General features: G+C 33.6%; 1 protein-coding gene and 1 long non-coding RNA gene across 2 annotated transcripts; one reads left to right on the top strand and one right to left on the bottom strand.

The window, feature by feature from the left end:
• The first annotated feature begins 460 nt into the window (after positions 1–460).
• LOC126747436 (actin depolymerising venom protein gelsolin 1) lies at positions 461–18,853 on the top strand. Its single transcript, XM_050456096.1, has 7 exons — positions 461–617; positions 3,041–3,308; positions 6,861–6,935; positions 6,991–7,059; positions 7,222–7,458; positions 16,713–17,552; positions 18,530–18,853. Exons 2-7 carry the CDS (start codon positions 3,093–3,095, stop codon positions 18,683–18,685), a joined length of 1,593 nt encoding a protein of 530 aa, XP_050312053.1. The 5' UTR covers positions 461–617; positions 3,041–3,092; the 3' UTR covers positions 18,686–18,853.
• LOC126747447 (uncharacterized) lies at positions 10,908–11,992 on the bottom strand. Its single transcript, XR_007664206.1, has 2 exons — positions 11,305–11,992; positions 10,908–11,123 (listed from the first exon to the last, which is right to left on the bottom strand). It is a non-coding gene; the product is annotated as an uncharacterized LOC126747447 (long non-coding RNA).
• Positions 18,854–19,966: the final 1,113 nt, after the last annotated feature.

Here is a 19,966-nt window from a genome sequence, read left to right as displayed (position 1 = left end):
TAATCAGTATTATTAAACAAATTGCTCACTTTTTGTATTAATGTTGTGTGCTTTACGCTTTTGGGCTTCCAAACTAGAAGAACTAAGATATATATTTCATAAAACTTAATAAACATATTTCTTAAAAATTTCGTGTTTTTTTAACATTATCTCCGATTAAGCTACTAATCGAGAACAACAAATAACCCACATTTATCAGTTCCTAGAAATAAGCGAATATTTAAATAATAATAATTAATATATACTGATTGTCCCTATTTCTCTAACAAGTGATATCAGTTTGTTTGTGTACCTTTCCAAATACATCCATGTATGCCGAAAATAATGGAATTTAGTCGTTATCAAGAAGACCCTCAGTATGTGATAACTCAAGCCAATTTTTAGCAATTTTTAGACACCCTGTATACATGCAAAACTTTATTTAAACAAATATCTCATATTTCTAAGATTTGACGCTCGTTAATCTCATTTTTCGCTTTCATGTGTTGACCTTCTGGGTCACTGCTGTAAGTTAATGTTTGTTTATGAATTAATAAGGCCAGGCTCGTTAGTTTTGCTCGGTCTTGTGGTCGCTACAAACGTGTTTAATTGTTTTTTAAAGTAGTACAAAGAATCAGGTAAAAAGTCGTTTACTTCTTACTGCAGCATGACAGAGATAGAATTTCGGATTTCTCAAAAACGCGTCATTTTTCAGGAAATTTCGTAGTGGTATAAAAGATTCTAAATAATTTGCTTGAGATTTCAGTCTTTGAATCATGTTTCTATCGCCAATAATAAAGAAACTATGCAAATTTTTGAAAATCACCCGAGACCTGAAAATGGGAAAAAGCGCTAATATTCAGTTTCCTCAAAAACACGTTATTTTTCAGGAAATTTTGTACTTACATAAAAGATTCTGATTAATTGGATTGACATTTCAGTGTTTGAATGATGCTTCTATCAGCAATAGTAAAGAATTTGCCCAAAAAGTTGTAAATCCTTACTCATAAAAATGGCAAAAATCACAAATATTCAATTTTTTCAAAAACCTTTGATTTCTCAAAAATTTTCATACTTGTATAAAAGATTCTAAATAATTGGTTTAAGATTTCAGTCTTTAAATCATGTCTCTATCTGCAATAGCAACGAAATTACCCAAAATTTTGGAACTCATCCAAGGCATAAAATGGCAGAAATCACAAATTTCCAATTTTATGAAAAATGCTTCATTTCTCAGGAAATTTTGTTCTTAGATAAAAGATTCTGAATAATTAGATTGACATTTTAGTGTTTGAATCATGTTTCTATCAGCAATAGTAAAGAAATTACCCAAAAAGTTGTAAATCGTTCAAGGCATAAAAATGCCAAAAATCACAAATATTCAGTTTTCTCAAAAACCCTTGAATTCTCAAAAATTTTCATACTTGTATAAAAGATTCTCAATAATTGATTTCAGATTTCAGTCTTTGAATCATGTCTCTATCAGCAATAGCAAAGAAATTACCCAAAATTTTGGAACTTATCCAAGGCATAAAATGGCAGAAATCACAAATTTTCAATATTCTCAAAAACGCGTCATTTCTCAGAAAATTTCATACTTACATAAAAGGTTCTGATTAATTAGCTTGACATTTCAGTGCTTGAATCATGTTTCTATCAGCAATAGTAAAGAAATTACCCAAAAAGTTGTAAATCGGTCAAGGCATAAAAATGCCAGAAATCACAAATATTCAGTTTTCTCAAAAACCATTGATTTCTCAAAAAAATTTATACTTGTATAAAAGATTCTATATATTTGGTTTCAGATTTCAGTCTTTGAATCATGTTTCTATCGGCAATAATAAAGAAACTATGCAAATTTTTGAAAATCACCTGAGACCTGAAAATGGGAAAAAGCGCTAATATTCAGTTTCCTCAAAAACACGTTATTTTTCAGGAAATTTTGTACTTACATAAAAGATTCTGATTAATTGGATTGACATTTCAGTGTTTGAATGATGCTTCTATCAGCAATAGTAAAGAATTTGCCCAAAAAGTTGTAAATCACTTAAATCATAAAAATGCCAAAAATCACAAATAATCAGTTTTCTCAAAAACCCTTGATTTCTCAAAAATTTTCATACTTGTATAAAAGATTCTAAATATTTGGTTTCAGATTTCAGTCTTTGAATCATGTCTCTATCTGCAATAGCAAAGAAATTACCCAAAATTTTGGAAGTCATCCAAGGCATAAAATGGCAGAAATCACAAATTTTCACTTTTCTCAAAAACGCGTCATTTCTTAGAAAATTTCATACTTACATAAAAGATTCTGAATAATTAGATTGACATTTCAGTGTTTGAATCATGTTTCTATCAGCAATAGTAAAGAAATTACCCAAAAAGTTGTAAATCGTTCAAGGCATAAAAATCCCAAAAATCACAAATATTCAGTTGTCTTAAAAACCCTTGATTTCTCAAAATTTTCATACTTGTATAAAAGATTCTCAATAATTGATTTCAGATTTCAGTCTTTGAATCATGTCTCTATCAGCAATAGCAAAGAAATTACCCAAAATTTTGGAACTTATCCAAGGCATAAAATGGCAGAAATCACAAATTTTCAATTTTCTCAAAAACGCTTCATTTCTCAGAAAATTTCATATTTTCATAAAAGATTCTAAATAATTAGCTCGAGATTTTGCTGTTTAAATGAGGTTTCTACCAGCAATAGTAAAAAAACAATCCAAATTTTTGGAAATCACCCGAGACCTGAAAATGGTAAACAGCACTAATATTCAGTTTTCTCGAAAACGCTTGATTTCTCAGGAAATTTCATACTTGCATAAAAGATTCTTAACGACTTGATTTATATTTATTTCTTTGAATCATCATTAGTCAATAAATCACCAAAAATTTCACATGCAAGGAAAAAACACAAATTTTCAGACCCTTGCTTAAAGACCCAGTAACTAAAGCACTTTCTCGTCTACAATAATTAAGAAATAATGCACATTGTTTAAATCATTTTGAACCCATGAGATACATCAACCATGACCATGTATCTCTTTCTCAACCATAGCAGAACCAAGCGAACCGAGACCAACAACAGACAAACGAGACCCATCACCGTTATGGCAATGAAAAAGGGTTCGTCGCAGGTTATCCTGACGATGACGTTCGCCTGTTTAATAGGAGCAGGAATAACCAGTTCGGAGGCGGCAGTAGCGCGTTCGCAGTCGCCGCAACGAGGTGCAGGACAACCGTCGAATAACAGAAACAACGCGATTATGGATCCGGCGTTCGCTAACGCGGGCCAAAGGGCCGGTCTGGAGATATGGAGGGTCGAGGTTAGTCCAAGAGGATCATTTGCGGACGATATAACTTATTTGAGAGCGGTGTCGTCCGCAAATGCATCGTTAGGGCGGAATTGCACTTGTAATTTTTACAGTTATGTGAATTCAAGACATGAAAGTGGTAACAGGTTGTAATTTGCATTTTTCTCAAAAAGTGTTGGTTTCTCAGAAATCGTTCATTTGATAATCCGGTTTTTAAATCATGTTTGTATCTATAATAGCTAAAGAGTTATCAAGGTTTTTGGAAATTCTCATAGGCATAAAAATGGTAAAAAATTCAAATTACAATTTTTATAAGAAACTATTAATTTGTCAGAAAAATTTATATTTGTATAAAAGATGCCAAATAATTTTTTAAGCAATCTAGTCTTTGAATGACATTTTTACCTCAAATAGGAAAAAAGTTATCAACATTTTTGAAAATCACCTGATACATGAAAATGTGAACTAACTCAAATTTCCATTTTTCTCAAAAACTATTGATTTTACAGAAAAATTCATACTTGCATAAAAGATGTCAAATAATTTTTTATACAATCCAGTGTTTGAATCACATTTCTATCTCAAATAGCAAAAAAGTTGTCAACATTTTTGTAAATCACTCAATTGATGAAAATGTGAAAAAACCTAACAGTTCATTTTTTTCAAAAACTATTGATTTTACAGAAAAATTCACACTTGCATAAAAGATGCCAAATCATTTTTTAAACAATCCAGTCTTTGAATCACATTTTTACCTCAAATAAGAAAAAAGTTATTAACATTTTTGAAAATCACCTGATACATGAAAATGCGAACTAACTCAAATTTTCATTTTTCTCATAAACTATTGATTTAACACAAAAATTCATACTTGCATAAAATATGCCAAATCATTTTTTATACAATCCAGTCTTTGAATCACATTTCTATCTCCAATAGCAAAAAAGTTATCAACATTTTTGAAAATCACCTGATTGATATAAATGTGAAAAAACCCAAAAGTTAATTTTTCTCAAAAACTATTAATTTTACACAAAAATTCATACTTGCATAAAAGATGCCAAATAATTTTTTATATAATCCAGTCTTTGAATGACATTTCTATCTCAAATAGCAAAAAAGTTATTAACAATTTTGAAAATCACCTGATCCGTGAGAATGTGAAATAACTCAAAACTCCATTTTTCTCAGAAACTATTGATTTCTCAGGAAAATTTATTCCTACATAAAAGATGCCAAATCAATAGTTATACAATCCAGTTTTTGAATTACATTTCTATTTCTAATAGAAAAAAAGTTGTTAACATTTTTGTAAATCACTCGATTGATGAAAATGTGAAGAAACCCAAAAGTTCATTTTTCTCAAAAACTATCAATTTCACAGAAAAATTCATACCTGCATAAAAGATGCCAAATCATTTTTTATAAAATCCAGTTTTGGAATTACAATTCTATGTCAAATAGCAAAAAAGTTGTCGACATTTTTGAAAATAACCTGATGCATGAATATGTGGAAAAACTCAAAGTACCATTTTTCTCAAAAACTATTAATTTTTCAGAGTAATTCATACTGGTATAAAAGATTCCAAATTATTTTTTATATAATCCAGTCTTTGAATGACATTTCTATCTTAAATAGCAAAAAAGTTATTAATATTTTTGAAAATTACTTGAAACATGGAAATGCAAAAAAACTAAAAAGTCCATTTTTCTCAAAAACTATTAACTTTACAAAAAAATGCATTATTATATAAAAGATGCCAATTAATTTTTTATACAATCCAGTATTTGAATGACATTTCTATCTCAAATACCAAAAAAGTTATCAACATGTTTGGAAATCACTTAATACATGGAAATGCAAAAAAACTAAAAAATCCATTTTTCTCAAAAACTATTAACTTTACAAAAAAATTCATTATTATATAAAAGATGCCAATTAATTTTTAATACAATCCAGTCTTTGAATGACATTGCTATCTTAAATACCAAAAAAGTTATCAACATTTTTGGAAATCACTTGATACATGGAAATGCAAAAAAACTAAAAAGTCCATTTTTCTCAAAAACTATTAACTTTACAAAAAAAATCATTATTATATAAAAGATGCCAATTATTTTTTTATACAATCCAGTCTTTGAATGACATTGCTATCTTAAATACCAAAAAAGTTATCAACATTTTTGGAAATCACTTGATACATGGAAATGCAAAAAAACTAAAAAGTCAATTTTTCTCGAAAACTATTAATTTCTCAAAAAAAAATTGGATAAAAGATGCCAAATCATTTTTTATAAAATCCAGTCTTTGAATGACATTTCTATCTTAAATATGAAAAAAGTTATCAACATTTTTGAAAATCACCTGATACATGAAAATCCAAAAGACCATTTTTCTCAAAAATGATTAATTCTACAGAAAATTTCATACTTATATAAAAGATGTCAAATAATTTTTTATATAATCCAGTTTTTGAATCATATTTCTAGGTCAAATAACAAAAAAATTGTCTTACAACAGCTAGAAAGTTATCAGTATTTTTAAAAATCACCTGTTACATACAACATAACAAAAATTCATAAAATTGGCAATGTTTCCCATATTTATCATGTACAAATTATAGTATTAGATACTGGTTATCTCCGTTCAAAGCAAACAAATCGTTTATGTATTTATTCAGGCTTATATACAATTGTTTACATGCCTGAATGACTACAGACCCGCATGACTTTGTTTTGTACATTTTTTTTTTAAATAAATTACTCTCAATTAACCCATAAACCCTGAGGATCGATTTTCTTCAATGTCACGCTAACCTTGATGCTGAATTATGTAGAGTACCTGACTCACATACAGGAAGAACCGCTGGTTCACCACACATAATTTAGTCTAAAATTAAGTATTTTTTTTACATAATTGTGTTATTTATATAACCGCAGTATATATATAATATTGTAGTGTCTCGAAAGTGTGAAAATAAAAATAAACATTTTTAATTGGAAATTCGTGATGTAACCGCCTGTTTTCGCTGTTTATATAAATACACTTCGGACTGGCGATGAGTTTATGGCTTATACACCGATTTCAAAGAACCACAGTCATAAATCGGCTGCAGCCAGGCCAAAATTATCTTTACGACTCTCTGTACAGCATCAGATTATCTATACTAAATCGAAAATAGGTGTGCGATGTTGCTATTTGTGTGCCATACACATCTGGACAATGTATATATATACTGGACCACCCACATTACAAATAATGGAATAATTCATGTCAATCTGACTCCTCTAAGGCGTTTGATACTCTACACTTATCATAATATCAGTTTAAAGTTCTTTGGTGGCTTTTTTTATTCAGGCCCTCAACTGCCTGGAATAAACAGAAAATTTGAATTTTTCACAATAATTTCCCCCTTTAAAAGGGTTGGGGGTCACCCTCGAGTGAACTTTCGAACGTTTTCCCGTAAAAAGGTCAAAGTAAAAAGGCGTCAAATGTGAACATTAATCCGCTCCCGTTGTTAAAGGTTAACGATCCCCTTTTAACTTGTCTCTTGTTGATTGCAGGACTTTAAGCCGGTACCGTACCCCAAGGATCAATACGGGAAATTCTACACCGGCGACTCCTACATCGTCCTGAACGTAAGTCCTAATTAATTAATAATAATCCATTAATTAATTAATCAATTGATTACAGACGAACGTGAATAAAAGGGGAGACAAGTCTTGGGACATTCATTTTTGGCTAGGAGCCGAAACTAGTCAGGTAAGTTCTCACAAAGGAAAACATTATTCGAGTATTTTTGGCACATTCGTGACTCAATCCAGTTTAACAGGAAAAATCAATAAAAAGTGGGCAAGTCTATTAAAATGCGGATCTTATTATCGACACACTTTTAAATCGGTTAATTCCCCAAAAATTTCTCAGGATGAAGCTGGAGCAGCCGCGATCCTGGCGGTGCAACTGGACGAGCTCCTGGGTGGTGCCCCCATTCAGCACAGAGAGAGACAGGAGCACGAATCCCAACTCTTCCTGTCCTACTTTAAGTCGGGAGTGCGCTATCAACCGGGAGGGGTTTCCTCCGGGTTCCGTCACGTCAATCCCGAGGAAGCGGAGACCAGACTGTTCCAGGTCAAAGGGTCCAGAAACATCCGGGTCAAAGAGGTCAGTATACCAACCGATTAAACCTTTATTCAATAGAAATATGCAGATCAAACCAATATCAATATTAGATTAATATTCAAGTAAAAGGTAAAGTAAAGCCAAGAGCCCGGTTGCTTAGTCTAATGTTTGAATTTATTAAAGTTCCTGGTTTTGCATGAAAAGCATGATCCTAGATTTGTTGGGATTCAGAGACAAACAATATTTTTTTATATAGTAAATTAGGGCAATTTTGACCATTGTTTGATAAAACCGCCATATTACATTCCAACTCACGAGAACTTTTGCACAATTAGTATACAGTTAATTTAAATAATTTTTCTTTTGTTTGTAAAAGGTATCCCTCTAAAAGGTATATTTTTTTACTTTCTCCATGTTTTTTAAGATAGGAGCGAAAAAGGTTAAAAGACTTCAAAGAGAGATATAAGTATTGCATTTTTAAATGGAACCTCGTATTTATTATTATATTGTTGGATTTTAGTTTCCTATGTTCTATTTTTGAGTTATCGATGCTCAAAAAAAGGTCAGTATACGAACCGATTACACTTTTATTCAATATAAATAGTTTATTGGGTTACGTACATAGGGTCTAGTTTTGCACTCGTCAAATGCAAATAATTGGTTACTTCTTGACAAGATTGTTGTGTCATCAGCATAAGTGCCTTATTTTTTTGATTGATTTCCATGAGGTAGATCATTAATAAATCACTAAACAGAACTGGACCCAACATAGTCTTTAGTTTGTCGAATTACAGTTTTTTTTTGTTCGATGTTTGCCTAAACAATTATCTGGAAATCCTTAGTAAAGTCCAGTGCAACGATATATTAAAATGGTCACCCGTCAAAACACCAGCATTCCACCTGCCAAACAATGTCATACACCTTCTATTTACATTGTTTGAGAAGTAAAATGCTGGTGTTTTGACGGGTGACCATTCTAATATATCGTTGCACTGGACTTTACCTTGTAGCAGTATTGCATCCCAAGCAACACATCATAATATTATTATCGTTAAATACATACATATATATATATTGTACATATTTATTTATTCAATGATTTTTTAGTACATTTTTGGTTTATTTATCAACCGTATATCGTCCTTTTAATACTACAACTAGGTAACTCAAAAATTGTAATTTTTCAGGGGAGCAGTTTAAAGTATTTAAAAATTAAAAATGTTGTATAATAGCGAATTGAATTTCTTTTTAACTATACCGCATGGATATTATACATATTTTTAGAGATTGTCAGCTTTTTTTTCAGTTCTTTTGATATTAAAAAATGAGATATCTAGTTTTAACAATAAAAAATCAAAAAGCAAATATCTAGTTGTTGACTGAGAAGTAAAAACAAGTTTTAATATAAAAAATACTTTTATTAATACTTACATTTCTGTCAAATGTAAAAAAAAACCCAAATACATAACTCATGATTACTTAAATACTATACTTCGTCACTCACTGTCTGATTCAGGTACAACTTCTTCTGTTTGCTTAAATGGAAGGTTTTCAAAAAAAGGTTTATTTTCAATGGAAATTGCGGGAGGTTTAGTGTTAAATAATGACAAAAGATGAATGTACTTTTCCTTAGTTATAGGTATTCTGCTTTTATACAAAGACTTGGGCATTTTTCTATTAATTTGAGATGGTTTTGTTTTCCTTTTGCAGTTTAAACTCCTAAATTCATCATCGAATTTTTCTTTGAATTTTAATATAAAAGGTTCTGATTTAGAAAAGCGCATACAACACATTTTCTGCCAGGCAACTTGCTTTCCACTTTCGTCCTTGATTCTGAAAATTAAAACTTTATCTGCATGATTTTTCCAATCAAATATTTGTTCGTGTGTAACATCATGAACGATGTAAGGTTTATCACCCTTTCTTCGGAAACATCTAGCTATTGTTTTCCAGTCTTGTGGTAAATAAGTTTTGCCTACTCTTTTAAATTCTGTTTAAATGGCAGAGTGCATGGAATCGCATTCCATTTCACTATGTCCCGACACTAAGAAGTTGAGTTCAATCGTTTCTAAATGTGCAATATTTTGAACGGCTGTTAAGCACATCCCAGATACAAATTTGTTTAAATTTTGTCCACCACATCTGTCAGTTTTTGGCAAAGATTCAAAATATTTATATAAACAGGTCGCAATCTCACAGCTACCTCGTTTGCGTTCAACTTCTGTCCACATAAAGCAATCACCTTGTTTGGAGACAGTATTATAAATGGTAAAGTTAAATACTTTAAATCTTTGCTTATAAAATAAAGCATTATTAGTTGGATCATTTGGCACCAGAAGCACTTGTTGCAAATCAAAATTGCAACTTATGAGTTTTCCGTTTGAATTTTCCGCCAACTGTCTGCTTAATCGCTTTTCATCGCGCGCTCTATCCTTAGCTGCTATAATATGAGCCAAATACTCAATTTGCATAGATGGTTTGTCACTTAAAGGAGAATTGTAGGCCATACAAATCCGACACTGATCTTTGCGAGGTCGATAAAAACCAAGGTTATACTCCTCTGAGAACACCTTTCTATAAATGGCAGAGCTAGCTGGTGTTTGTTTTTTTTTCATTGCATTCTTTTTTATAAAGTATATACATAATTGTTACGTTTAAGTCAGAGGCCAAATATTTACGTTGCGTTTTTGAACGACAATAGTGTGAGCCGACTACTGGAAACTTCTCAATATGACTTTTAACACTATTCATTATTTCAGGAGTCGTGACCTTTTTTTTAAATTTTTCGCGCTTGTCTCAATAATCTCTCTTGATCGCAATATCCACAACTCCCTTTCTAATTCCTAGGGTATTGATAAACATCGTTTTGCAAACCTGAATCCGGTTAGAATTTTTTGGCAAAAAGAAAAAAATGGTGTTTTGTCATCTGGACTGTTCTTTAGTATGCCATTTTTTATTTTTTTTTTCTGTATGACCGTGAATAAAGTCCCGCTTTCTTTCGTATGATTCTGTGATAAGTGATAATATCTCCGAAAAATCGACAATCGTTCATCATAAGAAAAAACTTCACTGCATTGTCTTTTGCAGGTAGCTAAACACGGATCTTTCATTGCTATGCATTGATGATATGTATGCCTCGCCACGTTGTTTTTTTAATTTTGCAACATTCCTTTTCCAATTTTGTTCATTTCTTTTCCTTTTTCTCGACTTATCTGTCCTAACAGGCAACTCTTCCACATCGTGTAATTCAATATTGTTTCTTTGTAATGTGCCAACTTGGGAATCCAAATCACTGCTAGAAGAATTTTCAGACTCTGGATTATATTCCGAGTGTTCAAGAGAATATGGCCTCAAAGTCTGAATTTAAGTCATATAAATGCTGTTTTGAAGTGCCCGGAACCGGCTCAATATTTTCAACTGTAAAAATTAGAACACTAGACAATTAAATTGAAATGCCACAGTAGTATCATCACATGAAGTAAAAAAGGAACTTTCTAAAAAATAAAAGGTATTTATCAGTCTACGTATTTACAAGGCTCATGCCCAATAATAATACAAAAATATTTTATAAAATAAACTTAAATAACAATTACTTGTAGGTTGTTCCGCTTTATTCTTTCCTTCTGTCGTATATTTTATGCGAGTATTTATTTCATTATTAGGTGACGACATGTCATCATCATCATTGACCGTCTCTATATCTGAAACTAAAAATAATTTTAAAAATACTCCTATAACGATTAGGATAGATTTCGCAATAATACCAGAAGACATTATTTTTAATTTAAATTTGAGAAAATTATTAATTGATAAATACCTAACATATAAATAAGCAGTCTTATTGTTTCCACAATATTTTCTTTATTAATTGCATTTAAATTCACTCACCTTTATTCTCCGTCAACTGGCTACGTCCTAAAGTTAACATGTATTTGGCTGTTGTAGACATTTTTGCTTTTTTTCACAAAAAATATTACAAAAACTGGAGGAACATACTTAATAATGTCACACTCGACATTTACTGCAAACATACTATAGGTATCTCGAAAAATATCTGTAAGGGGTAGCGAATAAGTCAAGTTAGCCGGGCGCACAACTAGGTAACTTAAATTAAACACTTGTTGCCCTACAAATTTTTGTAATCGCAGGTGCACAATTAGATAATTCAAGGTAGCTACTTTAAGCAGCAGGTTTTTTTTTTAACTGTGAACATAACTAGTTTTTGTCACTGGATTCCCGTAAATTGGATTGGAGTTGAAGTTACCTAGTTGTAGCATTAAAAAAGGCGTAAAAGGTTATAAAGGAAAAAGTAGATAGCTCAAAATCGTGAAATTTCGAGTTACCTGGTTGTTGTATTAAGGGGACGATATGGTCAAGGTATATTTATTAAACTGTAAGATATACCTATATCACATACGATACTGCTTACGAAAAAGAGAAAATTTCCGCCTTTAAAAAAATTGACAGGGGATTTACATATCTAGTTTCTAAACTCGATTACTACACTATTTAAATATTTGAAAAAATTCTTTTGAAAAATAACTGTTTTTTGTCCATATTATTCAATCTAATAACGCTGTTTTTATACTAAATATTTGTATATAAAATTATATCGAATTTAAATAAACAGTGTTATTAAATTAAATATTTAATAGATATTTTCTGCAAAAATATTGTTTTTCATCAACACAACCCTTACCCCCCCCACCCACCCCAAACATTTTCCCAGTAAGAAATTCTTTTGAAAAATCACTGTTTTGCGTTTATAATATCCAATCTAATAGCACTGATTTTGTATTAAATATTTATTAATAATATAATTATATCAAATTTAAATAAACAAATTGTGTTATTAGATTAGATATTAACAACGAAACCAGCTGTTATTCGTGCGTATTATTTTGGAAAACAAGGATTTTTCAAAACAATTTTTTACTGGTAAGTTGTGTAGGGTGGGTGGGGGGCTAAGGGTAGGGTTCATAAAAAACGGTTTCTTTGCAGAAAATAATTGCCTGAGAAAAAAATAGATTATAAAAATATCTATAGATCTTCTATTTATACTATTCTTTCATAACCTTAAGGTTTTCGAGTAAAACCTGAAAAAACCCCATTTTATTTCTCCAAAAAAAAAGGCATATCGCTATGAAAATTGCAGTAGTCGATCACTAAAGTACGCGTGTTATCACATTTTTTCTCAAATATGTGATAAAATGACCCCGAAATTACATACAGCGTGTGTCAGCCAAATGGAATAAATTAGCTAATAAATAGACGGGAGCGTGTTGGAAAAAACTCTCGAACACGTCGATTGGTTTTTATAGTTGCGCATTTTTTTTCATAAAAACTTTTTATACAGGGTGTATCAGATAACCAACTTGCTTAGTTTAAACATAACACCCTGTATGTTGAAAACATCTTGTCGAACTTGCATTGTCTTATTTTATTTAATGTAACACGACGTTTCGGTTGGTAAGTATCTCCAACCGTTATCAAGTGTAAACTGACAGCAAACTACTATTCTATAGGCTTATATACTAGATGTGTGCAGCGATGTGGAAAGGAAAGTCATCCGTGAAAAGAGTTGGGGGGAGGACAAGCCTCTCTCTAGATCGTACACTGTCTTGAGAGTAGAGGCTTCCAGATGTTGGGTACATCGACGCTTGGCTGACTGAAGATCCCCTGATTCTGTGAAATGAAAACTGCCTCTACGAAACGCTTCTGACCAATGGATATTGTGTTCATTATGCCACGCGTGCTCTGCTATTCCGGATTTGGGAACCTCTCCTCTTTGGGTCCAGCTGCGATGTTCCTTCGCTCTGACTTCTAGGGGGCGCTTCGTTTCACCTATGTATGAGTCACCGCACTCACATGGGATCTGATGTGAGTGCGGATACGCAATTTTTGGTATCCAACAGGCCATCTGGTTTGGTCTTTGATACCACGCTTCTGATCAGGGGATCTTCAGCCAGCCAAGCGTCGATGTACCCAACATTTGGAAGCCTCTACTCTCAGGACAGTGTAGGATCTAGAGAGAGGCGTGTCCTCCCCACAACTCTTTTCACGGATGACTTTCCTTTCCACATCGCCGCACACATCTAGTATATAAGCCTATAGAATAGTAGTTTGCTGTCAGTTTACACTTGATAACGGTTGGAGATACTTACCAACCGAAACGTCGTGTTACATTAAATAAAATAAGACAATGCAGTTTCGACAAGATGTTTTCACTGTACCATTGTCTATCACCTTCAAAAACACCCTGTATGTTAATTAATTTTTAGATTACTCAGACCATTTTAGACATATTTTGTATACATTGTCCTATAGAAACGTATCATCCATTTTTCTCTAAGAGACCAAACGAAAACAAAACAAAGGTAAGGACACAAAGTCACGGTCTCATCAAATCCATATAATTTCTTCACTTGTAATGTGATCTGTGTAGGTCTAGGCCTGATGATGCTCCGACAGGAGCGAAACACGTGTAGCTTTTGAGCTTTTTTAAGAAATTATATGGATTTGATGAGACCGTGACTTTGTGTCCTTACCTTTGTTTTGTTTACATTGTTCTATACCTATCTTTGACTGTTTCGGAAATATTTTTCAAGATTCTCTACAACTCACTTAATACTTCTTGCCCATTTAGGTCTTGGTAATGATAAAGCAAGCAAAAACTATTTTAGCATTCCTTTTTATTGATATGAGAATAAAAAAAACTAAAAATTGTTGTTTACTTTGGTTTAAAATGCCAGACTTAATGTTGACTCATGTTGCATGACAGAAGTAGTCGTCAGTGCTATAGTCGTTTGAATTTCATTAACTACAAGCCAGAAAAATGGTTCATTTAACAGAAATGCGCAAAATAACAATTCTACAGATGATTGGCTATGGAGATAATACACGGACGCAAATGGAAGTAGCTCGCTTATTTCACGAAAAATTTCCAAATTTGCCGCCTTTAACCCAAGGGACAATTATAGTAACATAGAAAAGCAATTCCGCGAGCTGGGCCATGTTAGGCAGGTAAAAAAAGCAGCTGCCAATGCAATAAGTGAGGATACCAAATTGGCTGTTATGCTTAAGTTTGAGGAAGACCCACAAACATCTACTCGGAAAGCAGCTCCAGTACTCAATATTAGCTATTCATCAGTTATTAGACTATTAAAAGAAAACAAAATGCATCCCTATAAAATTATGCCCACCCAGGAGCTCACGGAAGACGATTTTGACAGGAGAATGTATTTTTGTGAACAAATGATGGCAATGTTAGACAGCAATGTGATCCAATTAGAACGTGTTATTTTTTCTGAGTGCACCTTTACTCTTCAATGTCATGCCAATTGTCAAAATTGCCGCTATTGGTCCAGGGAAAATCCTCGCTGGACGAGAGACGACAATACCCAATACCCTGAAAAGGTTAACGTGTGGGCAGGAATTATTGAAGATCAGATTATAGGTTCTTTTTTTATTGAGGGCAATAATTATTTAGAATTGCTTCAATTGGCCAACTTGTATTCTGATCCAGGAAACCCACAAGTTCCAGCAAATATGATATGGGTTCAACAAGATGGAGCACCACCCCACTACCAAATAAATGTCCGGCAGTACCTCATCCAAACATTTCCAGATCGGTGGAATGGCCAGCAGTTTTTCTTATTAAGATATGTGAAAACTATTGTATACAAAACTAAATCCACTGACTTAGCTGACTTATACGAAGACGAATAACCCTGGCAATTAGATCGATCACACCTGAGATGTTGAGTAACGTTAGAAGAAATTTCTATTTACGGGTAGGTTGTTGCCAAGACGTTTGTGGCGAACATTTTGAACATCTTCTACATTGACAATATTGTTTAGATTTGTATTATGTATAAATTTTTGAATATGTTGTAATAATTTTCGGCAAATAAATAATTTTCTTTTCTAAATGTTATATTTTTTGAATTTTACTTAATATTTAATAATTTTTAACAGTCAAAGATAGATATAGGACATTGTATACAAAATATATCTAAAATGATCTGAGAAATCTAAAAATTAATTAACATACAGGGTGTTATGTTTAAACTAAGCAAGTTGGTATTGGCCACCGTTATCTGATACTACCTGTGTAAAAAGTTTTTATGAAAAAAAATGCGCAACTATAAAAACCAATCGACGCGTTCGAGCGTTTTTTCTAATACGCTCCCGTCTATTTATTAGCTAATTTATTCTATTTGGCTGTCACACACTGTATATGCCATTGTGTAGGAATTTCCACTTATTTGCGATAAAAAATGGCACAACTACTGCAATTTTCAAAGCGGTATATGGCTTGCTTCCGAGAAATAAAATAGGGTCTTTTTCACGTTTTACTCGAAAACCTTAAGGTTATGTGAGAAAAGTATAGATACAAAAACTATAGATTTTTTCAGCACCTATAATTTTAATAAAAAGCATTTTTTTCTCAGGCAAATATTTTCTGCAAATAAACCGTTTTTTATTAAATCTACTCTTAACCCCCCCACCCACCCCACGCTACTTACCAATAAGAAATTGTTTTCGCAAATCAATGTTTTCCAAAATATTACCCATGAATAACAGCTGGTTTCGTCTTTAATATCTAACCTAATAACACAGTTTGTTTATTTAAATTTTATATAATTATATACAGTGCTTTTCTTAAACCCACCCCCCCTCTTTATTTTTTGAATGAATCAATTCAAAATATTGAAATTTGAGGTAATGCAATTGATGAATGAATACTATGTTTTAAAACAAAATTGACAGATAAAAATTTTAAGATGGCTGCTGGGCGCCATCTTGGAATAAAAAATTAAATGGAAAGGGTGGTCTTGTGGCACATCATTTTGAAGCTCCTGACGAGTACTTTATAACCCTAGAATACAAATTCAATATTTTTACCTACTACAAAATGGTGGTACATTTAATAATTACCTGAATACATTAACATTTAACCTGATATATCGAATAAATACATTGAGAAGATGGAAATGGTTGCCTTGAACTTCTTGACACAAGAACAGTCGGTCCGAAATTTCACACCGAACATCTTCAAATCCACTAACATCGATATTTCTACAAATATTCGTTTTTGTCTGTCGTAAATCCAATACTGAAGCAAGTTCAGTTTCGTACACCTTTTGCTTCAAATAGCCGTCGAGAATCTGTAGAATGGCCAGCTCGCTCGCCAGATTTGACGCATCTAGACTTTTTTTTTAGGTCGACCCAAACTATTTTGTACTATGACAGTGTTTTCTGTTTGCACATTATTCCTAAACGGTCTATTCCAGGTCGACCCGAACCTCTCCTCGATGAACAAGGGCGACTGCTTCATCCTGGACACCGGCAAGAAGATCTACGTGTACGTGGGCGCGTCCGCCAAGAGGATCGAAAAGATCAAAGCGACCACCGCCGCCAACCAGATCAGAGACCAAGACCACGCGGGCAAGTCCAAGGTGATCATCGTGGACGAGTTCAGCCCCCAGTCGGACTACGACGAGTTCTTCGGCGCCCTCGGGGGCGGTTCGCGCGACAAAGTGCCGGACGCGACCGTGGGCGGCGACGACGCCCAATTCGAGACCCAAGAGGAGCGAGCCGCCGCCCTTTATCGCGTCTCCGACTCCTCGGGGGCGGTGAGGGTCGAACCGGTCGGACAACGACCTCTGCAGCCCGCCCTTCTCGACGAGGGCGACGTCTTCATCCTGGATTCCGGCAGTACCGACGTGTTCGTTTGGGTGGGGCGCAGGGCCTCGCCCCAGGAAAAGAAGGAGTCTTTGAAGAAAGCCGACGCGTATCTCAAAGAGACGCGCCGCCCTTCTTGGACCCACGTCGAGCGGATCGTGCAGGGGTCGGAACCAGCCGCTTTCACTCAATTCTTCAGGTCCTGGCAGGGGGTGGGGGAGATGCGCCCCAGGTTAACCCGGTCTGCCAGTAACCCCCGATTGTTCCACGCCACCCTAAGACCTGGGGCCAGCAAGTTCCAGGTGGTGGAGGTGTACGATTTCGAGCAGGACGACCTGAACCAGGATGACGTCATGTTCCTGGATGACCCTAATTCGAACACCGTGTTCCTGTGGATCGGGAGTAAGACGGATGCGGAGGAGAAGGCCAGGAGCAAGGAGGTCGTCGAGGTAAGTCTCTAGTTTTGAACTGGGTTCGCCTAATAACACAGCCAGTAATGACCCTATTTACTTAAAAGTGTACCAGAAATGTTGTTGTCACCATTTTGAACCAAATAATCAAACCAGATATACTCATATGATAATGGTATGATCTCAATTATGAATTGCAAAACGGGTTTCGTAAGGGGTATTGATGATATAATTGAGGCATTGGATCATGGACTTAAAAGTATTCTTATACTATTAGATTCCTTCAAGGCGTTTGACCCTATAAATCATTGACTGTTGTTGGCAAAACTATAAGATATTGCGGTTTTGACGTTGACTCACTGTCACTCACTGCATCGTATTTTTTTAACAAATCACAAAAAGTGTTTGATAATAGTCTAGTGCTCATATCTAGTTTATACACTCCCTCTTTACTCCCACTCTCGAACATTTTTCAAACTATTCTTCTATTTTCATTGTCGACTGCTAACAACGCAGATGCATCATCATCCTGTTCTTCTTCTAAAATCATACCAACAATCTTTTTTTAGTTTTTAAATGCAAGATGTACTGCACGTAAAATTTAAAAAAAATGAATTAATTCTGAAGATAGCTTCAGAAAAACCACGAAAAGACGAAACTTCTGAACGAACTGAGTTCGGAAATCTGGAACGTTTTGTACACGAATATTCACCGAAATATTTTGGGCCGATCTGGTCAGAGAATCCAAAGCTTAACAAACAAATCGGCGAACTGGGCCGTTTAAAATCGTTCATATCAAAAACTCTTTGATTTCGACGAACTGCTGTCCGCACACCTCCCCGAAATTTCGTTCCGATCTTTTATAAAAACCACTACTATGTACTCCGCATATCCTGGGTTTCACCGGAACCGCTGACGAACTTTTCGTTCCATATCGCCGAAATATTTTGGACCGATCTGGTCAGAGAAACCAGGCCTTAAGCTACTTGAATGATTTATTTCGGATTTTTTTCCAGAAATATTTGGCGGACCACCACAGGGAGGACACCAAAGTGGTGGTGTTCGAGCAGGGTGAGGAGGGCGAGCAGTTCAAGGGACTTTTCCGCGAATGGAACCCGGATCTCTGGCAGATCCAGGTGGACCTGAGGCAACTCGCCAAGCGTTTCAACTAAATTTAGCTTTTCAGGTTCTGTTATTTGATAACCTGATAATATGACAAATATTTTAGCTTTATTTTGTATTTGTGTGTGCTAATAGCAAAAACCTTTTCAGAGGTTCATTTAAAATGCATTTTTGCTGTTATTTATATCATAATAATAAACAAATTTTTAGCTTGTTAATGTGGTATTTATTTTAAACCGGTGCGATCGCCGGATCTAACCCCACGGGACTCATTTTCTGGGCACATTTGTATAGGGAACATTTTATTGTTTCAACGCTAAAACAGAAACAATCCCATAAACAATTAAATGTTTATTATTAATAAATAAGTTTATTGTTTGCTTCGTTTCTCTTGAGGCTCCCCGTCGTCCTCCCCGCTACCCTCTCCCACCATATCCAGGTCGGGCTGTTTATACAGACGATTCTGTTTATACAAGGGAGAACATTTCGGCATTTAAAAGATTGACACGGGATTTACATAATTAGTTTTAAACTCGATTACTACACCTCAAATATTTGATGAAATTCTTCTGAAAAATCACTGTTTTTCGTCGATATTATCCAATTTAATAACGCTGTTTTTATACTAAATATTTATGTAAAAAATTATATCAAATTTAAATAAACGGTTTTATTAAATTCAATATTGCATATACATTTTCTGCAAAAACATTGATTTATATCAATACAACCCTTACCCCTCCACCCACCCCAAACATTTACCCAGTAAGAAATTCATTTGAAAAATCACCGTTTTTCGTCCATATTATCTAATCTAATAACACTGTTTTTATAGTTGAATAGAAGTCCATATTTTGTAGGAGAATGTGTATATAATATTAGGTAAATGAATTTTGCATTTCGGCTGTGTAAACAGCCATCATCAGATACTAAAATAAAATACAGGTAATTCAAGACAGTTTTAAAAAAGAACTTATTCGGTATAACAATACAGATTTAGAACTTACCAGAACATTACAAAAAACATATACGTTCACCAAATAAAACAAAAATTACCCGTTATTGGGAATAAAAACAACAATAAATAAAAGAATTAAAATTAAAAACATAGTACGATAAGGACATCTACGATTCAAAATATAAAATTTATACTTAGGACGATACAGATTTCTACATATTAAAAGAAGATAAGGAACTATTGTATATTAGCGTTGAGTTAAAGAAAAGATTCTAAATTTTGAATAATATAAATGTTATAAGATGAAAGAGTTAAAAACAATAATGGTAAAAGTTATTTTCTAGGGCTAATTAAATCAAAAAAGCGTAAACTG

The sequence above is a fragment of the Anthonomus grandis genome, chromosome 19, assembly GCF_022605725.1.
Source record: "Anthonomus grandis grandis chromosome 19, icAntGran1.3, whole genome shotgun sequence".
Classification (NCBI taxonomy): domain Eukaryota; kingdom Metazoa; phylum Arthropoda; class Insecta; order Coleoptera; family Curculionidae; genus Anthonomus; species Anthonomus grandis.
This window is presented reverse-complemented; position numbering and strand designations above follow the sequence as displayed.